We start from the raw sequence: 20,504 nt of genomic DNA, 5'->3' as shown, positions 1-20,504 counted from the left end.
GTACAAAAAACCTTTCATTTGCTGCACAAACAACATCAAAGACGTGAACAGCCATTAAGGTGTACATACATTAATGCTGTATAGCTGCATGAATCTGGATTTAAAAACAAAGAATACTTAACATTTCAAGGTGACAGGAGAAAACCTGAAGCATGTTTTTTTTTCTTCTGTCCTCTCATTTGGTGAAACTGAGATCTTTGCATGTCTCACTCAATAGTCTGCCACCAGGCAGTCTGCTGTGGTCAGATGAATCAGGAGTCCAGGGACACATTATTGCTTATTTGACAGTGCAGTCTGACTGCACAAACTCAGCACATGGCGCTCACCACTTCCTGGCACTCAGGACCTGCTGTAGACTACAGGCCGGCCAATATTTGCCTTCAATTATTCAACAATTTTCATGGCCATTTGAAGTCCTCGCAGCATTTAAATAGGTGACAGGAGGGACCTACTCTTGGCATTAACTGTATGGTGGATTATCAAAGCTTTTCTCAATGCTTCGGGGTGTCGTGGATACGTTTTGAGTGGCATTTCTGATCGAGGTTCAACCAGCTACTCTGAGTATTCAGATGGGAGGAATCATTTTAGTTGATTAAGATATTTTATCCACCTTACAAAATGGAAAGTTCTGCTTTACATGCTTGCAGTTTATAATATTAATATATAATATATTAATAATACTCCACCAGGGTGTTGAGGAGCTGGTTCTGTGCTCTCGGTGAAAACGTCGAGTCATCTCTTGAAGCACTGCAACGGAACCTTTTCCAATTGCTCGATTTCTCCCAAAGGATAGAAGGAAGCTTATTCTGAGCTCGTGTAAACTCTGTAAATCCTTGGGGATAGTTCGAGTAAAAGGCTCTCTTGCAACTGGAATTTTCTGTCAATAAGCAAAGTAAATGGCTGGAGGAAGTATAGGTAACGTGTTAGGGAGAGACACCTTGTCAGTCCACCACGAGCAGAGACAACGTAACAATATGGATTTTGATGATTTTATCATCATACGGTAAAGAATGCTCATCATTTTATCATCATTTATCATTTTATAGTAGTTTACCAACATTTGTAATTCATTTTCCTTTAGTTTGGACCGAGTCACTCATTAAACAACGAGACCCACAGCAATGGCATCATATGGCGCCTGAAATAAAAATCCTTTCTTGCCACAAAAGGAGATGTTCATATTAGATTTTTTTTTCCTCTCCTCCCATCAGATTCTCCACTAGGGAGCCCATTGCAATTTAATCATCACTAAAATCATTAAAAAGATCTGAAGATTAAATTATATTGGCATTTGCAAAATTATGTAATACATTTACATTACAATGAAGAAATTAAAATAATGCATTTTTGCAGTCTGGGGTGTATGAAATCTCCACATGGGAAATATAACTGGAGAAGTGGACAGACTCTTATTTTCTTTGCCTTTGGTGGCAGTTAATCGGCCGGCAGAGTTTCAGATTTCATTGTGTGAACCTTTCCCTCACTTGCTTTGATGGATGTCCCTGAAACACAAACTCTCAGCGGAATTTCCGCGTTATGAAATGAAAATGTGTTTTTGAGAAGAGTGAAGGTAAAATTGAATGAAGATTTGTCATACGTTCTCTAAATTGTTCTTAAAAGATTTGTGGGCAGCTCGGGAAGTATTTAAGCGCGCGTTATGACCGCCGAAGAGCCATTTGGTGTTTCCCATTAACGCGCCGGTGCTGCACCCACTCCGGGTGTCCTGAATGTGTGCGTCTTGATTGCAGGGCTGACGGAGGAGGAGGTGGAGTTGGCCATCCAGCGTTCCGGCAGCACAGAAGAAGTCCTGCCTGTGAGCCCTGTGGGGCCCCCACATCCACTGCACGCACCTCAGCTGGCTCTCGCACCTCATAGTGAGTGCACACACCCTTTTCTCCCCGCTGATACCTGGTGCATATAAATAGTATTAATATTTAATGTGCACTGTCTCCACCTGGGGAAAAAAAAACGACGTTTCATTTCAAATCAGAAGCTTTGTCCAGGTTAACTCGGAGCCCGATCTTGCCTCTTGTTTTCATTAATTGAAACCCATTAAAGAGGATTATCGGTAGCTCGCCGAATAGCGAGATCTTTCAAAGCGTTACAGACGTGCACGCCATTCAACACTTCCCTGGATGTGAATTCACATACAAGGATGTGACATTGGGCCGTGCCGGCTCGTCAAGTCTCTTGCCATTCTGTTTCAAGGGGGTTCTACACTGGCAAGACCCCACACCGCGACCTGTATCTTTATTACCTCAGGAGGTTATGAGTGCTGTCCACTGATTTACCAATGCAGAATGAAGTCCGCGTAATGCTTAACCCATATGACAATGATTCCAGATGTATTCCACCCTCATTTATTACCACACTGTCCTTGACTCCCCTGGCATCTCATGTTTTGTAATGAAAGTGATGTTGATGGGATGGCCATGTAGTTAGGGGGGCTCGGCGCTCTCTGTCCATAGTGGGGGGTTTTATATCAAAACGGCTATAAGGGAGCTGCATAATGAGGAGAGAGCGGGGAGTCTTGTATGGGGGGTCACGCTGAAAAGAGGGGGCTACCTCTCTTTGATGTCCTTGTTATGGGGACGGCGCGCGGAGACCCGCATCCATCTCTGTCGAAGTAATGGATACTCTGATCTCTATTTCCACGCGGTAGAAGGACAGGAAGGCCTCCACTGAACCCAATAAATTTGAGAGGAGATTGGAAAAACGGGGGATGGATACCACAGTTCCACAGCTTAAGTGACCAAATAAAAAAAGGAAGATGGCTGAGTGGAAGTGGTGGAGGAAAAAGAGAGATAGAGGAAGAATGAAAGGTCCTAACCGGGGGGAGGGTGGGGGGGGAGAGCACGCGTAGACCCCCTGAATCTCAGTGATGCAGTGAGGCTTGTTCAGGGTCAACCACCTATCCCAAGGACTCTGAGGCCTTTCAGAAGCATGGTATTCTGGGATAGGTGACAGTCTGTCGCAGCTATAATGTTGATGAAGACCCAAATTTATGTGGTTACCATATGGATGCTGGAGAATGACTCAAAATCCTTCAATAGGAAAGGTTACAGGTTCATCCCTGAATGCTGCAGCAGCAATGAAACATGGCCTTGAGTGAGGAGAATAGAATATATATATATATATATTTATATAGTCACCTTGAATATGTCCCATGTAGTCCAATATGACAGCGGGTCTATCATTTTATTTGCATGTCAGATCACACAAGTGGTAAGGCATGAGATCAATCTGGTTTACTTCCTTACTTCAAGAAAGTAAGCATGTACACATATTGGGTGGAATCAGACCTGTGATGGAATATCAGTGGCTCGAGTCGCTGATAATTTCATATTCGTTTGCGCCCCACCAACAGCAAATGGGAGAAAAAAAGTATTTCCTTCACACCCGTTTGTTGTTTAGTGACATTTTCACTTCAATGCCTCTCTAATGTGGGGAATTTCCACTTTGACAGACAGTTGGTCTACCCAGATGACAGCTTGCACAATGACACACTTTCACATTATCTGTCACTCAGCTAGGCAGTCAACTTCCAAACACACAACGCACACTCACACTTTCAGCCTGCCTTACTCGTTTAAAGGTTTATATGCAAAGACTATATTGGGCTCAACCCCCCCAAAAAGTGGAAGATGATGGTGTTCTTTCTAGAGCTAAATGAAGGGCTTGTTTACTCTTCATAGTTCAGACATTTTGCATAGATGGAAAAATATATGGATCACAATTGGATGTGGTGCACACATAATTTGTGAAATACTAAATTGTACAATGTCTTGGTCTGAGAGGTTTACTACAGATATGGTGTACTTTCAATCAAATCTAGTCATTTACTGTTTTTAGGCGGACTGGCTTCTATTCATTGGGGTGGAAGTTGCATTATCACAGTGAGGTCATGCAGTGCAGATCCTTTATGTTCATTTGCATCTAAAGTTATGCAACCATGCGTAATGCCTCATTGAGAGTAACCAAAGTGACAAAGAATGTACATTGAAACAATCTCACATGCGTTTAAGTACGATCAGCAAAACATATGCATGGTTACATGATTCGTACAGTACTTTGGAGCAAAAACATCTACTTCATATTAAGTTTGGGTGCTTTATCCTCCTCCTCAGGTCCAGCAGGCTACAGATGGAGAAACTATGGTTCCCTCGCCATCATCATGGTGGGCATCGCCTTCGGTTTCCATCAGCTTTACAAAGTAAGTCAAACCAAGCTGCTCCTGCTGTTTGCACTGTGTTTCCCCAATGACTTTGTTTTCACAGTTAATCTTTCTTAAATGCGTTAGACAAATGATCCTTTGCATCCTGAGATCTGTCAGTACTGTCTCTCTGATATTACATAAAATATTGGTGGGCTTAGCAAGTATATCATTCATGATGAATTATGCTGTTCGAATAGAAGGCGCCTCTGCAGTATGTAACATCACTCTGGTCTTGTTATTAAAGCCACCCTGCTTTACGTCAAGGCATGATCTCATTTGAGCCCCTTCTTTTTTAACTTCCCTCCTCCTCTCAAATATTCGTTTTGCCTTTTTAAAAATACATAGTTGCCCAACGCAGCACACAACCATTTCTTCCTTCTGACGTCCCAACGTCTAAAAATAATCACCCTGGTTTTTATCGGGCTTAGCAGCCCTTGAACATGAGCTCATGAGGCCCTCTTGTCCCCAGTCCCCGGTGACATTAATCCCATAGTGGTTGTTAGTAGTAGTCTGAGTGGCATGTGGAAGCCATTACTCTCATTTTAGAGGAGTACGGGAGCTTTAGCAGTAGCTCGCGGCCCGGCTGACAGGCCAGAGAGAGAGAGAGAGAGAGAGAGAGAGAGAGAGAGAGAGAAAGGGAGTGCGTGTCATGTACCTGCATATGCCTACCTGACCCTGTCGGGCATATTGGCTCCTCTACAGACCCCGTTATGTGCCATTTATTTCATCCTTCTTGACACCGCCTTTCACTCACGTTTGCAGCCCCCTTTTTTCCATTGTCCCGGTGGCGTTTCCCCCCCGTTGCAAACATGCGCCGTACCGGTCCGCTGTTTCCTTCCTTTCAGGAGAGCTTACCAGCCTCTGGTCGCCCGGGAGGTGGGATTCCCCCCGGCGGGACGGCACAGGTTGCTGTCATGTCACCGGAGCGCAGCGCCAGTCGCACCATATGTCCAAGCTTCTGCCCATACTTTATTTATGTTATGGCGCACCTTGTAAACACCACACTCCCAGCGACCCACTTATTAATTACTACGTGTTGACACTCATTTAATCTTTTTCTCTAAAAAGTGTTTATTACTTGCGCTGCTGTGGCTGCTTGCCACCAGAGTGAGAGGGAAAACCTGGCGAAGGGCAGCGAAGGGGTGCGAACCGGCCCGCAGGGATTACGTGATCTTCTTTCAGCCATAAAAACAAGTAAAAAAATGTCCCACCATGCCCATGAAGGGGACCCTACAGGGTGACATGGACATTAACTTAATTGGTACATTTTTTAAGGATTCATTGAGAGGATTACAAGGTGTTTCTTTAGTTAACAATTGCACTGGATCACAAACATCCACGTTTGACTGCCAGAGGCAGTTCCGTTCCGTGTTGACTGTTTTATCCTCTAGGTCTACTTTCACAGTGCCGCCCTGGGTTTTATTCATTTCTATTGCTAACATATGAGGAACAGTTACTTTCACTATAGATCAAACTTATCTTTCAGATTATGTGTCTATATTAAATACATCATATATATTTCTAGTCGTAAAAAATGTTCATTTTATTTTCCAAACAACTGATGTCAGGTACTTTGACAGTCTTCATGTGCTTAATCGGGCTGTTTAGACAATGAGCCACTGTCCAATAAAAGGATGTCTTTGACCCTCTGCTGCCATGTCTCGGTGGCCCTGTCTTTCCCTCATTCTCTACATTCTCACTGGATATTGTGCCATGCTTTTAATTGCAGAAATACATCCTTCCCCTCATTATGGGCAGCCGAGAGGACAAGAAGCATCTGCAGAGGATGGAGAGCAACATTGCGGCAATGAGTGGCACGCTGACACAGACAGGTGAAGATTAATATCTTCATCACTTTCTCCCTCCTTAACGTTTTCCCTCATTTATCTGTCGCCAAAATCGGGGGCCCCCGCACGTTTTTAACAAATGACGCCGCTGTCATTTCGCTTTAATTTGAAATTGCTTGTTTACTGTCAGGCTCGGGCTCAATTAATTACGTTTCGCTGAAAAGCTCTTAACCTCGGAATATTAATGAGCAGTTGGGAAATGACAACTTTTCTCTCCTCATGCCCCCCCCCCCCTCCCATCCGTCTCCCCCTGCACCAACCGCACTCCCATCCGAACCGCCACCGCCATCATCAACATCCACCCTCTTCCCCGTAGGTTGCGAGAAAGTTCATTTTAATTTTCTGTCTGTGAGTGTGTGTGTGCGTGTGTGTGCGTGTGCAGGATGAGCGTGCGGCATGGCACTGTGTGGCGTCTGGGCTCAGCACCGGCCCTAGCGTGATTAAGTGCACAGTGACAGGTGCGGCTCCCATGTTGGACAGGTGAGGAATCTCAACCCGGCTGTCAGACACGTAGGGGGAGAGAGAGAGAGCGACGCGAGGAGAGGGATGCTTTCCGAGCACTTCGTCAGTATAATTAAAAATCCACGGAGGCGTAAATGAGAGAGGCACTCTGAAAAAGTTTGGTCTCGTTATCAGTGCGCTGGTGCTGGAGTGTGTTCTCCCCTGAAAGGTACCGATTTCCATTGAGATAGGGAGACTGGCAGGAATACAGACGCAGTGGAAAATACAGGTATAAATAAATATGATTATGTTAATTATTAATATGAAGTGCCTTTCAAGATTCTCAAGGCAGGTTTACACAACAAGTTACATATACAAACCAGAGAGGAATATTATATCGTTTTTTATTTTTATTTTAATGAAACATAACATGATTTAGGTACATTTTTGGGGGTATATTATGAAGTGACAAATCAAAATGGGTTGTCGTTCAAATGAATTCCCCTTTTTAAATGGAATAAAGTCACATTCAAGTGCCCACGAGCTGTGTTTACCACTGAGTTTGTGTGCCCAAAAGTAGTTTCAGGTCTGCTAGCAGAACTGTATGAATCACCATCACGTGTTCCCAGCGTTTTGAGCTGCAGGAAGACGTATCAAACAAAAAGGCTGCATTCTTAACTTAAATCCTATCCACGACTAATGTTGGTTTCAATTCAAGCGGCCTTTGTTAGGTTTCTCCTTCATCTCCAAATCCAAATGAAGTGTGTTTGAGTTTAGAGCTCCCGTCACGCACCGGCGTAGTGTGGATGAAAATATGGCTGTTATCATTGTATCCAGTCACACCCATGCTATTGTTTTCTGGCTGGCTTCTGTCGGTTGAGTGCAGCAGTTGTGCGAGATTGCGTGCAAGGTGTGTCGCCCTGAATCTGAATAACAAATATGTGCTCTTTTATGGTCATTTTCTCCCAACTATGCAAACACATTTCCCCTCTCTATTTCTCTGCCCATTCTACAAACCCTGTTTTGCTTGTTTGTGTGTGCGTGTGTGGACCACGATTCCACACTAAAAGTCGTCCTGTGCTTTGCAGCGAGGATGTGAGACTCCACTGGGCAGAAGAAAAAAAAAAAATGGAACGCTGCTCCTTTCTACAGCCAGTGTGGGGAACTAATTTGCTATGACTGCAGTAGCCAAGCTGCTATTGTAGTTAATGACTGTTGTAGTTAACAGTTGGGGAGAGGGGTTGCAATTACACTGAGAGTTTTTTCCCTCTGCTTTCCCTTTGTCTTCCTCTCCGTCTCGCTCCCTCTCTCCTCGCTGCGCTGAGTAATAGCGACCGACTGCCTCGCTGCTGCCAATTGCTTGAACCCCCCTTTTGTTAAAGTTCATGTATTTCTCTATTGCCGGGCGCAATGAGGTGGTGTATCCTTTTGAATGGGGACCACATTAGTTCTCTGTTGCCAGCCCCGGCTTGAGAGCAGGGGCCTTGACTCCCATTACGGTTTGCCTACAACTTCGCACAGACAATTAATGAATGGATCTTGGAACTACTTCAGCTCACCCGGGCTGTAATGGAATCGCGCGGCTGTTTGGCCACTCTTTGTCGGTGGGAGCCATATTGGTGACCAGCTGGCCATTAAAAACAGTGGCGGGCCTGGACATATGTAGTGTACATTATATCCTGGTATTTACTGAATAATTTACTGAATACACAATGTGCACCCTCCTCACAGCAGCTGCAGGCCGCACACGGCATCTTGTCTCTCTCTCTCTCTCTCTCTCTCACCAGCATTGCAACTGCAGCCTCCGTCTGATTCACGCACGGCCAAAGTCGTCTATTATGCTTGGCTTCGTATCTGTGATAGCTGGGGATACTGGAGTCACGCGTTTTTTTTTGTCAAGTGTCTTGAGCGGTGCGAAGGAGCGGACTTTGTGTGGAGGGACATTGGCGTGTTTGGCTGGAAAAAAAAAAAAGCGGTGCCTCTGGTAATTCAGGAGGCACGGCACTACTGGCTGGCAGACCGGCGCGCACATCTGGATAAGCTGTTTTGCGGTGAGGGGGAATCTGAGACTAATAGGGCAGCTCTTGGTTTAGCGCGCACACCCTGGCATCGTAACACCTTTTTTAAACCTGGATGGCCGCGGTATTTTAGTTTTATTGCCGCTTTCTAGAAAGGCTGCACACACTTGGGAGCAGAGAGCGACTCGCTGAAACTGTTTGCACAATGTTTTTTTTTGCTTTTCTTTGGCCCCAACCAGCGATCCTGCTCAAACTCGTATTCCATAGGATTCTGCGAGCGTGGAAAAGATCAAACGTTTTCTGCACCCCACCCATATTGGTACAACCCCACCCATCTAAACACAGGTGTCACTGCGAGATATTAGCTTTTGAAAGATCAAATATTTTGTCTGCGTTGGCTTTTCAAAAGAAACAGAGCCTCGGAGCCGGGCCCTGTGTTTTGTCCCGGCCGGGGCTAATGTGAGAGGAGGGTTCCTCACGTCCCGTCCAGCCGGCTGCAGCTCAGGCTTTTAACCATTGGCCCGGCAACCTCGGCAGTGGACCGCCACAATATCTGTTGATGTTAATCCTATTAGGCTTGATTTAACACTTTACACGCCCATGATTTATATGAATGTTTATTGGTTTTCTGTAATATAATCAGCTCGGGGAAACTTAATGCATTGTTTGGTAATACACGCATGACTGGAAGCAGGGGGCAACAAACTGTGCCCGGTGTTATTTGAAATCATACACCCTCGTTCAACACCAACACTTGAACTAATTCAATCTTCAAAGTCAATGGAAAAAGAACAATATTTATTAGGATTAGGGGGGACATTTTGTCTGGCAGCCTCCTCCCAAATGAGAGCCTTGTTTTTTCCTTTGTTGATCGTTTGAGGATTTAAGATGCATTAGAAGGCGGTGTCTGGGTGGATAATGGAAGGTTAGAGACTGTTATTTGATTTAAGTTGAGGCACTAGAGATTAATATCTCCATCCTATATCCCCACCCTCTACCCCCAGCACCTCGGACCGAGCGCTGCAACTTAAGTTACCGCTTTGTATTCGCTTTGATCACAGTGCGTAGAGGACGCCTTTGATCAGTGACACGGGTCCAGTCCCATCAGCTCTGTCATCAAAAATGTCCAGTTATGCGGCAGCAAAACAGTCACCCAGTCGGAACTTCCTTTTGGTTATTTTGTAAAAGTTTGCTTGTGCTATCTTGTGTCCGCAGTCAGCCAGCTGCAACAGACCCTGGTCTCCGTCCAGGAGCTCCTCGTCCAGCAGCAGCAGAGGATCCAGGAGCTCTCGCAGGAAATGGCTTCAACAGAGGTAGCGACTGGCTCATCATCAGCAACTCCGCCCCAAACAGTTATTATTTGGAATATCCGTGATATTGAACGCTGCCTATTTTTTTATTCAAAATGTATATTTTGGGGGGTTATTTTATTTTGCCCGACCTTATCCAGAGTTATTTCATTTAGTTCCAGCAGATATTTTTGCATTTGTTGCAACACCAATTACACATTATATATGTTTGGCGAACCAACAGCCCAGCTGGCGAGATGTTTGTCTTTAGTGTAGCTTGAACATGAAAGTAACCAACTGCACCTTCCAGGTCTGTTATACAGCCAAAGGTTTTGACACACCATCTCATTCAATTGAATGAAAAGGTGCTTTTGACTGGTACTGTATATGATTTAACGTTTTTAAAGAAACGCTGGACAGGCTCTAACTCTGCAGTTGCAGAAGAGCGTTAGAGAGAGTTAAAGTAAAGTTGCCAGTTGAAATCTCCAGATTGATGAGGAGAGAGCGATGCTTCCTCGAGGTGTCTCCACTGCCTGGAGTCATAACTAGCTCAGACGGACAGCCTTATTGTACTGTATATCATCAGAACACCAGCTGCAAAAAGGTATGGTACATCTCATCATTGGACCATAATCTTTAACCATATTGTCGGCTTGATGTTTATAGACTGTTTTCATAATCTACTCAGAATTGTAAGTGTTTGGGTGAATCGCTCTGATTGATTGGTCTAAAAACTTATGTGCAGGGATGAAATGTTGCCTCCTTTTTATAACATGGCTCGTAAATCGTTTTATGATCTCTGGGCTCTAAAAAAAAGTGCCTTGGAAGAGACGATCTTAGACAATGTTTTATGTCCACAGCTTGTTAAGCACATGGGTGTTTCACTGTAGCATCTGGATGTCACAGAAAAACATATGCGAACACATCTGCTTCGACACAAAACGAGGAAGAAAAATACGAATCTCTTCCCCTCCCGGACGAGGTTCATCAAAAACTCATTTTTTGCCGTTTCAACCTCCGAGCTGCATAGTTTCCCTGAGCGCTGTGCGAAAGGCTCAGCGCGTGTGAGGTACGATCGCGTTTGACCCGCAGCCGATCGCAAATTCTGAACATTTTACGAAAGGTGTTCTGTCAGCGGGGCTGTCGGCCTCCTTGAAACAACGAGTCCCCTTCCAGCTTGTGAAGTTCAGGGAATGTTTTCTCCTTTCATTTGTCCTCTCCAAATCGCAGATTGGATTAAAAAGTATCTACTTCATTTGTCATGAGTGCCTTGTTGGACGGCGGCAGTGTATAAAAAGTATAATTCACATCAAAACACCCATTAAACAAATCATAAACTGTGCTTTATAGCTTTAGTGTTGATCTTAAATTTTCCCTGCGAGTCGGCAGAAGGCCCTCTGTTGTCGCGGGCCACCAGGGAAATTGGAAAATTGTTTTCAGGCCCGTGGCGTTTGATGGGAAACACATGTTGGAGCTGGCGAGCTACTTATCATTCACCGTTTGCGGCTTTCGGGAGGGGGGGAGGTGGGTGTTTGCCTCACCGCGCTGCTCGAAGTGCGCCACGCTTACTAATTATGCCTCTCAACGCGGAAATGTGCCTTTAACCCGAAACACATGCAGCCTTCTAGTTCCTCAGCTGCGAGGAAAACGCTTCTCGTAGGTTTGTGACCGCTCAATTGCGGAGCGCGTTTACTGTCCTTTAACTGGGGACCTCATTATGGAAGTGAGTTTGGACGGACTGACTCATGTCCCCGCACACACACACACACACACACACACACACACACACACACACACACACACACACACACACACACACACACAGACGCCATGTGCTGATGTTGCACATTTTCAGACGTCGGCGCCTGAGACAGTTCTTTTCTCTTTCACGATATTCTCACTCATCACCCCCCTTTTCTTTAAAGACATGCTGCTGCCGTCCTCCGTTGGTGTTGAGGGTATACTTGCCCGAGGATGTTGTTGATGTTAAGCAGCCTACTATATTTCTGCTCCCATTATCGTTACAAATCTGCCTGTTAGCTGTGTTTTCCCCGCTGTCTCAACTCACTGATCGTTCTCTTTATTAGTGGACACTGCGTAGAAGATTACCGACCGCGCGCCGAACTGCCACTGGGAAAGTGCATAAATAGAGCGAAATCAATTGCGCTGTATCAGTGTTTCCACTCAAAAACACTCCTCTGGGGACTTCCTTTTAGAAAACTAATTCCATCATAAATATACATGCGTTACAAGAAAACACACTGTCTGCCGGCGAAGTAACTGTGAATTAATTTGCCTTCAGACACTCTTAAACAAGCCTTGTTAAAGATCTTATCTTGTTGCTAATGGTCCACAGGCGTTTATCTTCATTTAGCCAGATGCGTTGCCGTCCTTGGGTGCTGCTGGAGTTGATAGTCTTGCTTGTGATGGGTTTTTTTAATTCCCATGTAGCACCAGCAGTTAACCAGCAGAAACAGGCTGACCCCCTGTCGCACCCGGGCCCCCACCGTGGCCATATTAGGGACAAGACAAACCATTTAGAGTAAATGTTTACTATGTACAGGGTTTACACACTCAAACGACCTGTAACAACACATCCTGCCAGCACAGTGGTGGCGGCTGATGCGATAGGCGACACCCCGCTGCCAGTTTGAGCTCTGGTAGGTCGGTTGGTTCATTTGTTGGTTTAGTATTTCTTCATGCATTGTGCTTTTTTGCAATGTGCCGCTCAGAGCCCTCAGGGCCCTGCAGCTGTGCATCGGTAGTAGAGGTCAAACAAAGGTGCATCGAGCACTCATAACTCGAATCGTTTTACTTTTAAATCTAAGTTCAGTTTGGATATATGAACAGAGCATAATAGATAGTCCATAAAGAGGTCGTACACGTATGTAGGCAAGAAAAGCCTCCAAGCAAGTCCATATCCTACAAACCAGAGAATTGTAGTGTCAACATGTCAAGTTGCCTAGGAAATACAAAATGTGTTTCAGTAAAACACACAATATTTAAGGAACAACAAATTAAAATGTTTGTTTGAAATATTGTTTTATTATATTGATAAAGCTATAGTTCAAACAGAAAGGTTGCAAAACGTTATAAGAAAATAACTGTTCTTATCGGTAAATTGATAGTAATAATAGCTCATAGTTCATATTCTGTATTGCAGTCAAACATTACACTGTGTATCCACACACCTGGCAGTATCTCCTTGATGACGGTGCTTCTGCAACTTCATTGCAGAAGTTAAATATTTTGAACAGCAGTTTGCCAAAACATGCCATTGAATGTCTGCACGCGTACGGCCCATTGGATGTGTGTCAACACTTCAGGTGGGGCTTTTAAAGTCAGCGGCGTTTTTTTCAATCCCTCCAGTCATTGATACCCCTCCACTCAGTGTCCGCCCAAGCAGCTTATGCACTTAACACAGGAACCTTACACAATGTGAACGTGTGTGTGTGTGTGTGTGTGCCCATTCACATAATGTATTTCAAAGCTGAAATCCAGTCCTGGTCCACCATTTAATTAGGTTTCTCCAGACTTAATAAGAAATATGTCAGTGGTAGTGTTGTTGTCTTTATGTGAGATATTATAGGGTGCCGCTCGGTAGATAATGCACATTATGTAGCTGGCGGTTTAACAATTCCACTCCGAAGCAGATTTTTTTTGTTCTTATGATAAGTGATGTAATAATTTTCAGTTATTTGGAGCAATTTGCATATATCTTGAGTTGATTCCGTGCCTTCCAAGCCCTTTTACCTCGGCCCATACAGCAATTAATTTTTTTTATGGAAAATCAGAGAGAAGCGGAATCCGGCCTTATTATACGGGGGCCTTGGGGAGGCGAGGGATTAAGATGGTTCTAATGAGGTGACGGCTGTAATAAGAGTGTCTTCAGCGGGCCTCCCGTGCACCGCCTTTAACACAGGGCTCCTTATCAGCCAGGTTTAGGAGTCGATAAGAGCCCAAATAGCCTCCTTTTCTGTTCCCTTCACTTCTCCTCTGCGTCCCTCCTTCCACTGTAAGTGAGTCTGATCCCTTTCAGATGTGATTCAATTAATTTCTCTTAGATTTAATTACAAGCAAAAGAGTCCAAGTTATCCCCCCGCCCTCGATAGGGGGTCCACGCTTCCTAACAAGCTTCCTCCGGTGAGTTCGGAGAGTCTTTTCGTTTTATATTATTTTCGTTTTTACTTTTCTTTTATCCCACTTCCTCCCTCGTCTCCTCCCTCTGGTCTCATCAGTCCATCCTTCTTTGTGCTTTTTATTCACGACTTATTGCTGGACTTATGGCTGGTACTGTGTAACCGACCGTGCCAAATTGATCCGCATCCCTGGTTCTAAATCTTTCGGGTTGAGCCTCTTTACAGCCAAGCAACCCCTTCTCATGCTGCCGTGTTCTCTGAGAAGTTCAACCAATGGCTTGTAAAGGTTTTAGAAATGTGTTATCTTCTTCTCTTTTGTCTTTTTAATGATCACATTCATGTTGGTCATCGACTGGCTTCCCTATTTTAGTTGACAATTTTCATTAATTTTGCCGTAAGCCAAAAGTCTGCAGTCCAGTTTTACTTTACTATCATCATTTCATGGCTTCCTCTGTCAAAGTCCTGCCTATCCCTAAAAAAGTGCTGCGGATGCAGAGTTTTGGCAGCAATTTGCCATTCAAATACTATTATTCCCCAGTAAGATGTCACACCGCAGCAGTGTGTGTGATAGTGCATGTCTTTGATAAAAGAAAAAAAACAACAAAACAAACTAGCTAACCTCTGGTCTGCCTTCATGAATGTGCCCATTGTTCAAGTTTAAGTAATTATCCAAAACAGTGGACACTGGCCTAATCTTCTTTAGATAATAGGGAAACGTATGTAAAAACAGGTGATTCACACTCAATGGACTTTCTGAGCAGTCGAGGCCATAAAGGTGACTGCAGTGGGATCGTATGTCCTCCTTTCTGTCCTCTCCGGCAGAAGGCCGTTGGCTGAGGTTGTTATGGTGACGAATGACCCAACTACACCAAAGCATGTGGCTTTTAATATTTGCATTTACTATATTTGTTTACCGTGAACCCAATGTTCTTTTTTTTTTTTTTTTTTTTTTTCCAAACAAAGCTTTTTTATTCTTATTTCATGTTGTTGAAACTAAGCACAGAGGAGCTGTTGAAAGATGTGTGTTGACCTTGTTCTCCGGCCCTGGTTGGGAGCGGAACAGTACTTGTGTGCGTCGATGTGTCTGTGACATTTGTTGTGTGTGTGTGTGCGTGTCTCGCTTGTGTGTGTTTCCACCAGGCTTCGTCTTCAACCAACCGCGTCCTGGACAACCAGACCGTTGGAGAGCTGAAGGCTGAGATTTCCTCTTTGAAGGGCTTACTGCTCAGCAGGTAACAAAGTTATATAGATCACTGTCACAGAATGAAACACATGAAACAGTGCAGGTGCGACTGTGTGTGTTTGTGTGTGTTTAAGGGCCAACGCTCACTGTTGGCCCTTAAATTATTACATTATATTAGCTTTACATTTGACATTAAAATACTTTTTTTAACCATCCACATAGTATAATCTTAATGTCTCAGGGTTGCGCACATATTCAGGGGTCAGTAAGTATCTCTAATTAAAATACTATATTTTCCCGTATTTGCAATCAATACATTCTGACGGTAGTAGATGAGACGGATCATCTGTGAATGAATCGGGTTCCTCTGGCTCTTCTTCCCCCGAGCCCAAAGAAAGAAAACAACACACAACACAACACCTGAACTGAAGAATCTCTAACGTCACAGCTTCAAATACAAAAGGAGACTTATTTACTGCTTTGGCTATTTCTCAATTTAAATATTTTCAGACACAATTTCATTTTTTACTTTGCTGTCGAGCTGTAAAAATTCAAAAAAATGTGCCACCGTTGTGGGGCGACGTCGTTTTTCTTGCAAACTGATATTTAGCAGTGTTTTCTTTATGCAGCTGCAGTACTGAACCTACGCCGTCTGATTTTAGCATCGACCGGCCGTTCTCAGCGCTGTGACATGACCGATGCAGACATTCTCACTCAGTGGACGTGGTTCTAAGAAACCGCCCCTCAGCGCCTCATGATGCGTCATCTGCCCGTCCCGGATTGATTCTATGCTGTAAAAATGTTTTGCACCAGGCAGTGGATGTGTTCATTTTTCGCCGTTTGGGTTGGGCATTTTTAATTGAGATTGAGTTGCTCTTGGAACCAACGTTACGTTGCCATTTAACTGAACTGCAGTGTTTTGCCTTCATTTGTCAGCACTGGGGGATGCGGCTTGGTTTTGTCTGTGTGCGCGCGTGGTTCAAAGGAATAATTGCTAGTACACATCCAAGAGAAGAAGGGAGCTGTTGAGGCGTATCTTATTTATACCAGCTTCATGTTCTGCATTGCATCTTTGATGCCTTGATTGTGTGACGTGATGGAGAGGTTACATCCATCCTTTAAAATAGAATGGAGCATCTAGCTGACGGAGCGGAAAGGCAGTGACCTTACATTGGGAGTAAAACATTGGGAGTCATCGCGACCTGAAGAACAAACACAAATAGAAACTGTAGGAGGGGAAAATAAAGCCATATTACTATTGGACCTTTTATCACATATATATATATATGGTAGTGAGTGGCTGGGTTTATCTTTAGACTGCATTAAGCATCCAGAAGAGGATTGAACCCTAAAAAGAGCCACGACATTTTCCACCTTTCTCATTTTCCAAATACTCAATGAAACTGGACAAATAAACCGTCACCTCTTCATCCCAATGGAGTTTGGTAAACTAGAGTCGACCTCTAGTTAAAACCCGCGGTTTGATGTGTGGTTGCTGGAGCTTTGAGTCGAGATCTCAAAAGTTTCTACAAAACAAAAGAATCATCACGCGGGCGTCCTCACACGCCGACTCCTTCAGTGCACAACGCGGTTGTTGATGGCTGGAAAGTCTGTGCTGGAGTCTAAATAAATAAAATAAAAGAACACGGATTGTCACATTGCTCTTCCAAATTGCCCGCACACTGAAAACATAATCATTAATCTCAAATATGTTTAATCTCACAGGCACCCGAGGTTATAATACTGATTGCCCCATTTCTTTTACTTCACAACTTGCCTCGGTCGATTAGCATATTGCAGGCATCAGCTGATCTTCGGCCTTTTAATGCTTTTATTGGTAGGCGGAATAAACACGTATGCATAATTGCTGCCGTACGACTTTAGTCACTTTATAGGTGCGAAATGACACAGCACAGAAATGAATTATGTGAACAGGAACATTAGTTGTGTTCTGACAAGTACTTTCCAATCGATCACCTTGTTTGTGGTCGCTGTAACTTCTTACCCCCCCCCTCGCACGTTCATGCGAGTAGTTTGTGTTAAGTCAAGTCTCATTGTCTACTGGCAGACGTCCCCGCGTTCTTCCCGTCTTCGCCCCTCAATCTAGTCATGCGCAGCTCTGCGGGGGGCCGTGATGATGCATCGGGGTCCATAACCAAGCCTGAAGGAGGGAGCGCAACATCAGAACCGTCTAGTTGAGCGTGTTTGGTTCCCCTCGTCCATCCTAATCAGCGACGATGTCCCTTTCGTCTTTGGCTTTCTTGACTTCATCCTGACTCTCTCAATGAGTTTTCTGGCAAAGGCTTGAATCACAAACTAAAGGCTCTGTATCACCATCTGTCGCTTCCCCCCTCATCTCGTTCAAATGAGCCGAATCATCTCCAAACTGTTGTTTTTTTTTTTTTAAACACTAAGAAGTTCTTATCCCATTACGTCTTTTTGATCTTAAAAGCTGCAGAGGATGTGATTAAAAAGAAAAAAAAACAGAACATCTTTACCAGGTGCGACAAACATCTGGCGGTTTAGGGGGGGAAAAGCCGTTTTCTGTGTTATGATTATGAGAATTTCACCGGGTGCTTTGTGTGTGTCTGCATGCAAAGCGGTGTTCTAGATTAACACCTGATTTAAGAAGCTGTGTGCGCTTCTGTGAGTCAGGAGCCCAACCGGCTGAGGGAGGGAACTGTACTTTCAAACATTTCAATCACAGTGAGGTTTTGATGATGTTTTGATCTTCCTCCCTCACCCACCCCGCCCCCCCCCCCCCCCCCCCCCCGCTCCATCTTCCACAGGAGACAATTCCCGTCCACTCCCGTCATTCCTAAGATCCCCTCATGGCAGATTCCCCTGAAGCCCCCCTCGGCATCCGTCTCGTCCTCGGTCAACCACCACACCGCCACCACCAACAGCAGCAGCGACATCTCCCCTGTCAGCATCGAGTCCGCCGGCTCCTCCCCCGTCACAGAGGGACAGCACAGCCCCCAGGATGCACTGGGGGGGCCTGATGGAGTGCATGACATCAACAAAGACAACGACACGGTGGCCGTGGGCACAAGCCAAGTCCTGGACCTGAAGGACCGCATGGAGGTGCAGGGGGCAGAGGAGGCTTCAGAGAAGAAGGTGGAGGAGGAGGAGGATGATCTCAGCCACGTAGAGGAGGAGGAGGAGGAGGAGGAGGAAGGTGTAAGCATGCAGACAGTGGATCGGCGCGGCGGGGACGGACAGATTAACGAACAGGTGGACAAACTGAGGCGGCCCGAAGGTGCCAGCAACGAGAGCGAGGTGGATTAGACAGCAGTAGAAAGCACAAAGACACTTCCCCAAACGCCGCTTCTCATCTCTGCCGGCGGCTTCATTCTGCTCCTCTCCGCTCACACTCGTAGTGTGTGTGTGTGTGTGTGTGTGTGTGTGTGTGTGTTTTTACATTCTTTTTTAAAAAATCTGTCTTTGCTGTCGGTTTCCCCTCGTTTCTGTCACATCTTTAATCTTAAGCAAAACGAGGAGCAAAAACTGACAAATAACGGCGTGTCTAGTTGACACGGGGCTTACCTCGATTTACGCTTCATCATGGAGACTAAACGACCGCGCGATGAGCCACATACCGCGGCGTTACACTCCTCCTGCAAGGAGAGACGGGACGAGCAACAGTCAAATGAGAATGACTTTAAAAGGGCCGTATGCAGCACCAACCGCGCTCGACCGGCTGCTTTTAATTTTAGGATTCCATCAGATAATTCGCAGCTCTGCCTTTGGCGCCCCGTTGTAATTGCACTACGGACCAGCGAGTCGGTGCTGCACAGAATACCCGGCTTGTGTAGCGCAGCTGGAGGTCAGGAGTCATATGTTGGCACTTCCACCTGCAAAGTTACCGAGAGCTCGGAGAGAAGCATTAGCAGAGTTTGTCTCCCTGTTGACGGCGATAGGAGAGGACAAGCTCTTCCCGGGCCGGAGCTTTTAGCCTCTTTTATGTGTCCTTTCGCATTGGTGTCAGTCTGTCAATAATTCACAAGGCCAGCAGGGTGGCATTTGGGTGAAATAAAAGCCCTGAAATTCGAGATTAGAATGTGATGACGGGCTTTGTTCCACGCCGGTGTCAGAGTGCCTCATACGCTCAAAGGAGGAGGAGATAAATCTTTTCTTCCCCCGCTTTCCCTTTTCACTGAGGGGCTGAATTGTGTACTTTTTTTTTTGTGTGTTTACGCGTGCGTGGCAGGCGAGACAACGCAGACTGTCTGCTGAGCCGTTTCTGAGTCTCCAGCAGGGCAGCTGATTTGGTTTGTGAAGTATGTTAATAATCAAATGATCAACAAATAACAGATGTATTAGTTCATGCAGCTTGAAATGTCAAGGGGGCTGAAAGCGGAAATCTAATACAGAAAGCCCAGTTGCATTGTATTATTTTCTGTGACAAACCCCGCGGTCCAAATTATGTAGGGCCTCCTACAGTGAGTAATCTTTACAGAAAACGGCGCCAATATTTTATAATTAAGCTGCAGTAAGACAACAAGCGCTGCCACAGATGGAAGTTGCAGAGCTCGTATCACTATTGTCAGTGTGTAGGTGGATGGGGGAAGTTAGAAAAAAAAAAAACATTGCCCCATGATTGAAAAGGAAAGTAATGAATGAATACTTGACTTATTGAATTACTCACTCTGCACTCACTGTCTCCAGCTAACGAGAAGAGTCCACGAGTGAGAAGAAGGGATTTCAGCTCTGGTGCCATTTCCACCTCCCATCACATGGCCTTCATAGCAAGAAAGAAAAGGTGGAGGGGCACTGCTCGTTTCTGTGTGACACCCGTCCTTTAGATTAAGTCGGGTGGTGTTGGTGGAGTCCACAACACTGCGGTTTGCTGTAAACTATATTTCTTTGATTTTGTAGAGATGTATTTGTATGTAAATCTACGGTTGCTTTACAGAAGTACGTAACGGGTAACGTATGCTTCTTGGCCACTGTAGAGCCAGCGATTGGTCCTCTCTGTAACCTGCTGATTACTTTTTGAATGCCAGCAAAGCGTGTACAAAAGTGTAATAAATCAGCTTTATCTCAAGTCAAATCTTCTACTTTTTTTTTTTTGCATAAACATTAAATCAGATCAAAAAATATTTGCCATTTGAAACGAAAAAAATATCCAACTCGTTTGGTTTTCCAAAGGCCTGTTGTGTGTTTTTATGTCACCTCTTTGAACCGGCTGTAATTTGTCTGTCTGATACAGATGAGAATCTTCCAGTACTTTTCAGAAAGCAATACCGTTGTTTTCAGCTTTCCCTCTGGAACGATTGATTGTGTGATATATAAACTATAAACTTTATTTCAAAATAAAGGAAGTGTGGAACTCCACACTACAAGCTTAGCATGCATCAATATTGCTAAC

At 44.8% G+C, this 20,504-nt stretch overlaps 1 protein-coding gene across 2 annotated transcripts in view; it reads left to right on the top strand.

Moving 5' to 3' along the window:
• pex14 (peroxisomal biogenesis factor 14) overlaps positions 1 to 20,180 on the top strand; it is a 41,500-nt gene extending 21,320 nt beyond the window's left edge. The window contains exons 4-10 of one of the 2 annotated variants that reach the window (XR_005713669.2): positions 1,749 to 1,874; positions 4,128 to 4,213; positions 5,946 to 6,048; positions 9,738 to 9,835; positions 15,091 to 15,182; positions 17,923 to 19,413; positions 19,802 to 20,180. Coding sequence is in view for 1 of the 2 variants with exons in the window: in XM_040193470.2 (XP_040049404.2) it covers positions 1,749 to 1,874; positions 4,128 to 4,213; positions 5,946 to 6,048; positions 9,738 to 9,835; positions 15,091 to 15,182; positions 17,923 to 18,421 (1,004 nt within the window). In the remaining variant the exon portion in view is untranslated. Of the gene's footprint in view, positions 1 to 1,748; positions 1,875 to 4,127; positions 4,214 to 5,945; positions 6,049 to 9,737; positions 9,836 to 15,090; positions 15,183 to 17,922 lie in introns of both variants that reach the window. The other variant, XM_040193470.2, reaches the window with a different exon arrangement.
• The last annotated feature ends 324 nt before the right edge of the window (positions 20,181 to 20,504 follow it).

The sequence above is a fragment of the Gasterosteus aculeatus genome, chromosome 2, assembly GCF_964276395.1.
Source record: "Gasterosteus aculeatus chromosome 2, fGasAcu3.hap1.1, whole genome shotgun sequence".
Lineage (NCBI taxonomy): Eukaryota > Metazoa > Chordata > Actinopteri > Perciformes > Gasterosteidae > Gasterosteus > Gasterosteus aculeatus.
Note: the sequence above shows the minus strand (reverse complement) of the source record. Positions and strands in the feature narration are given on the sequence as shown.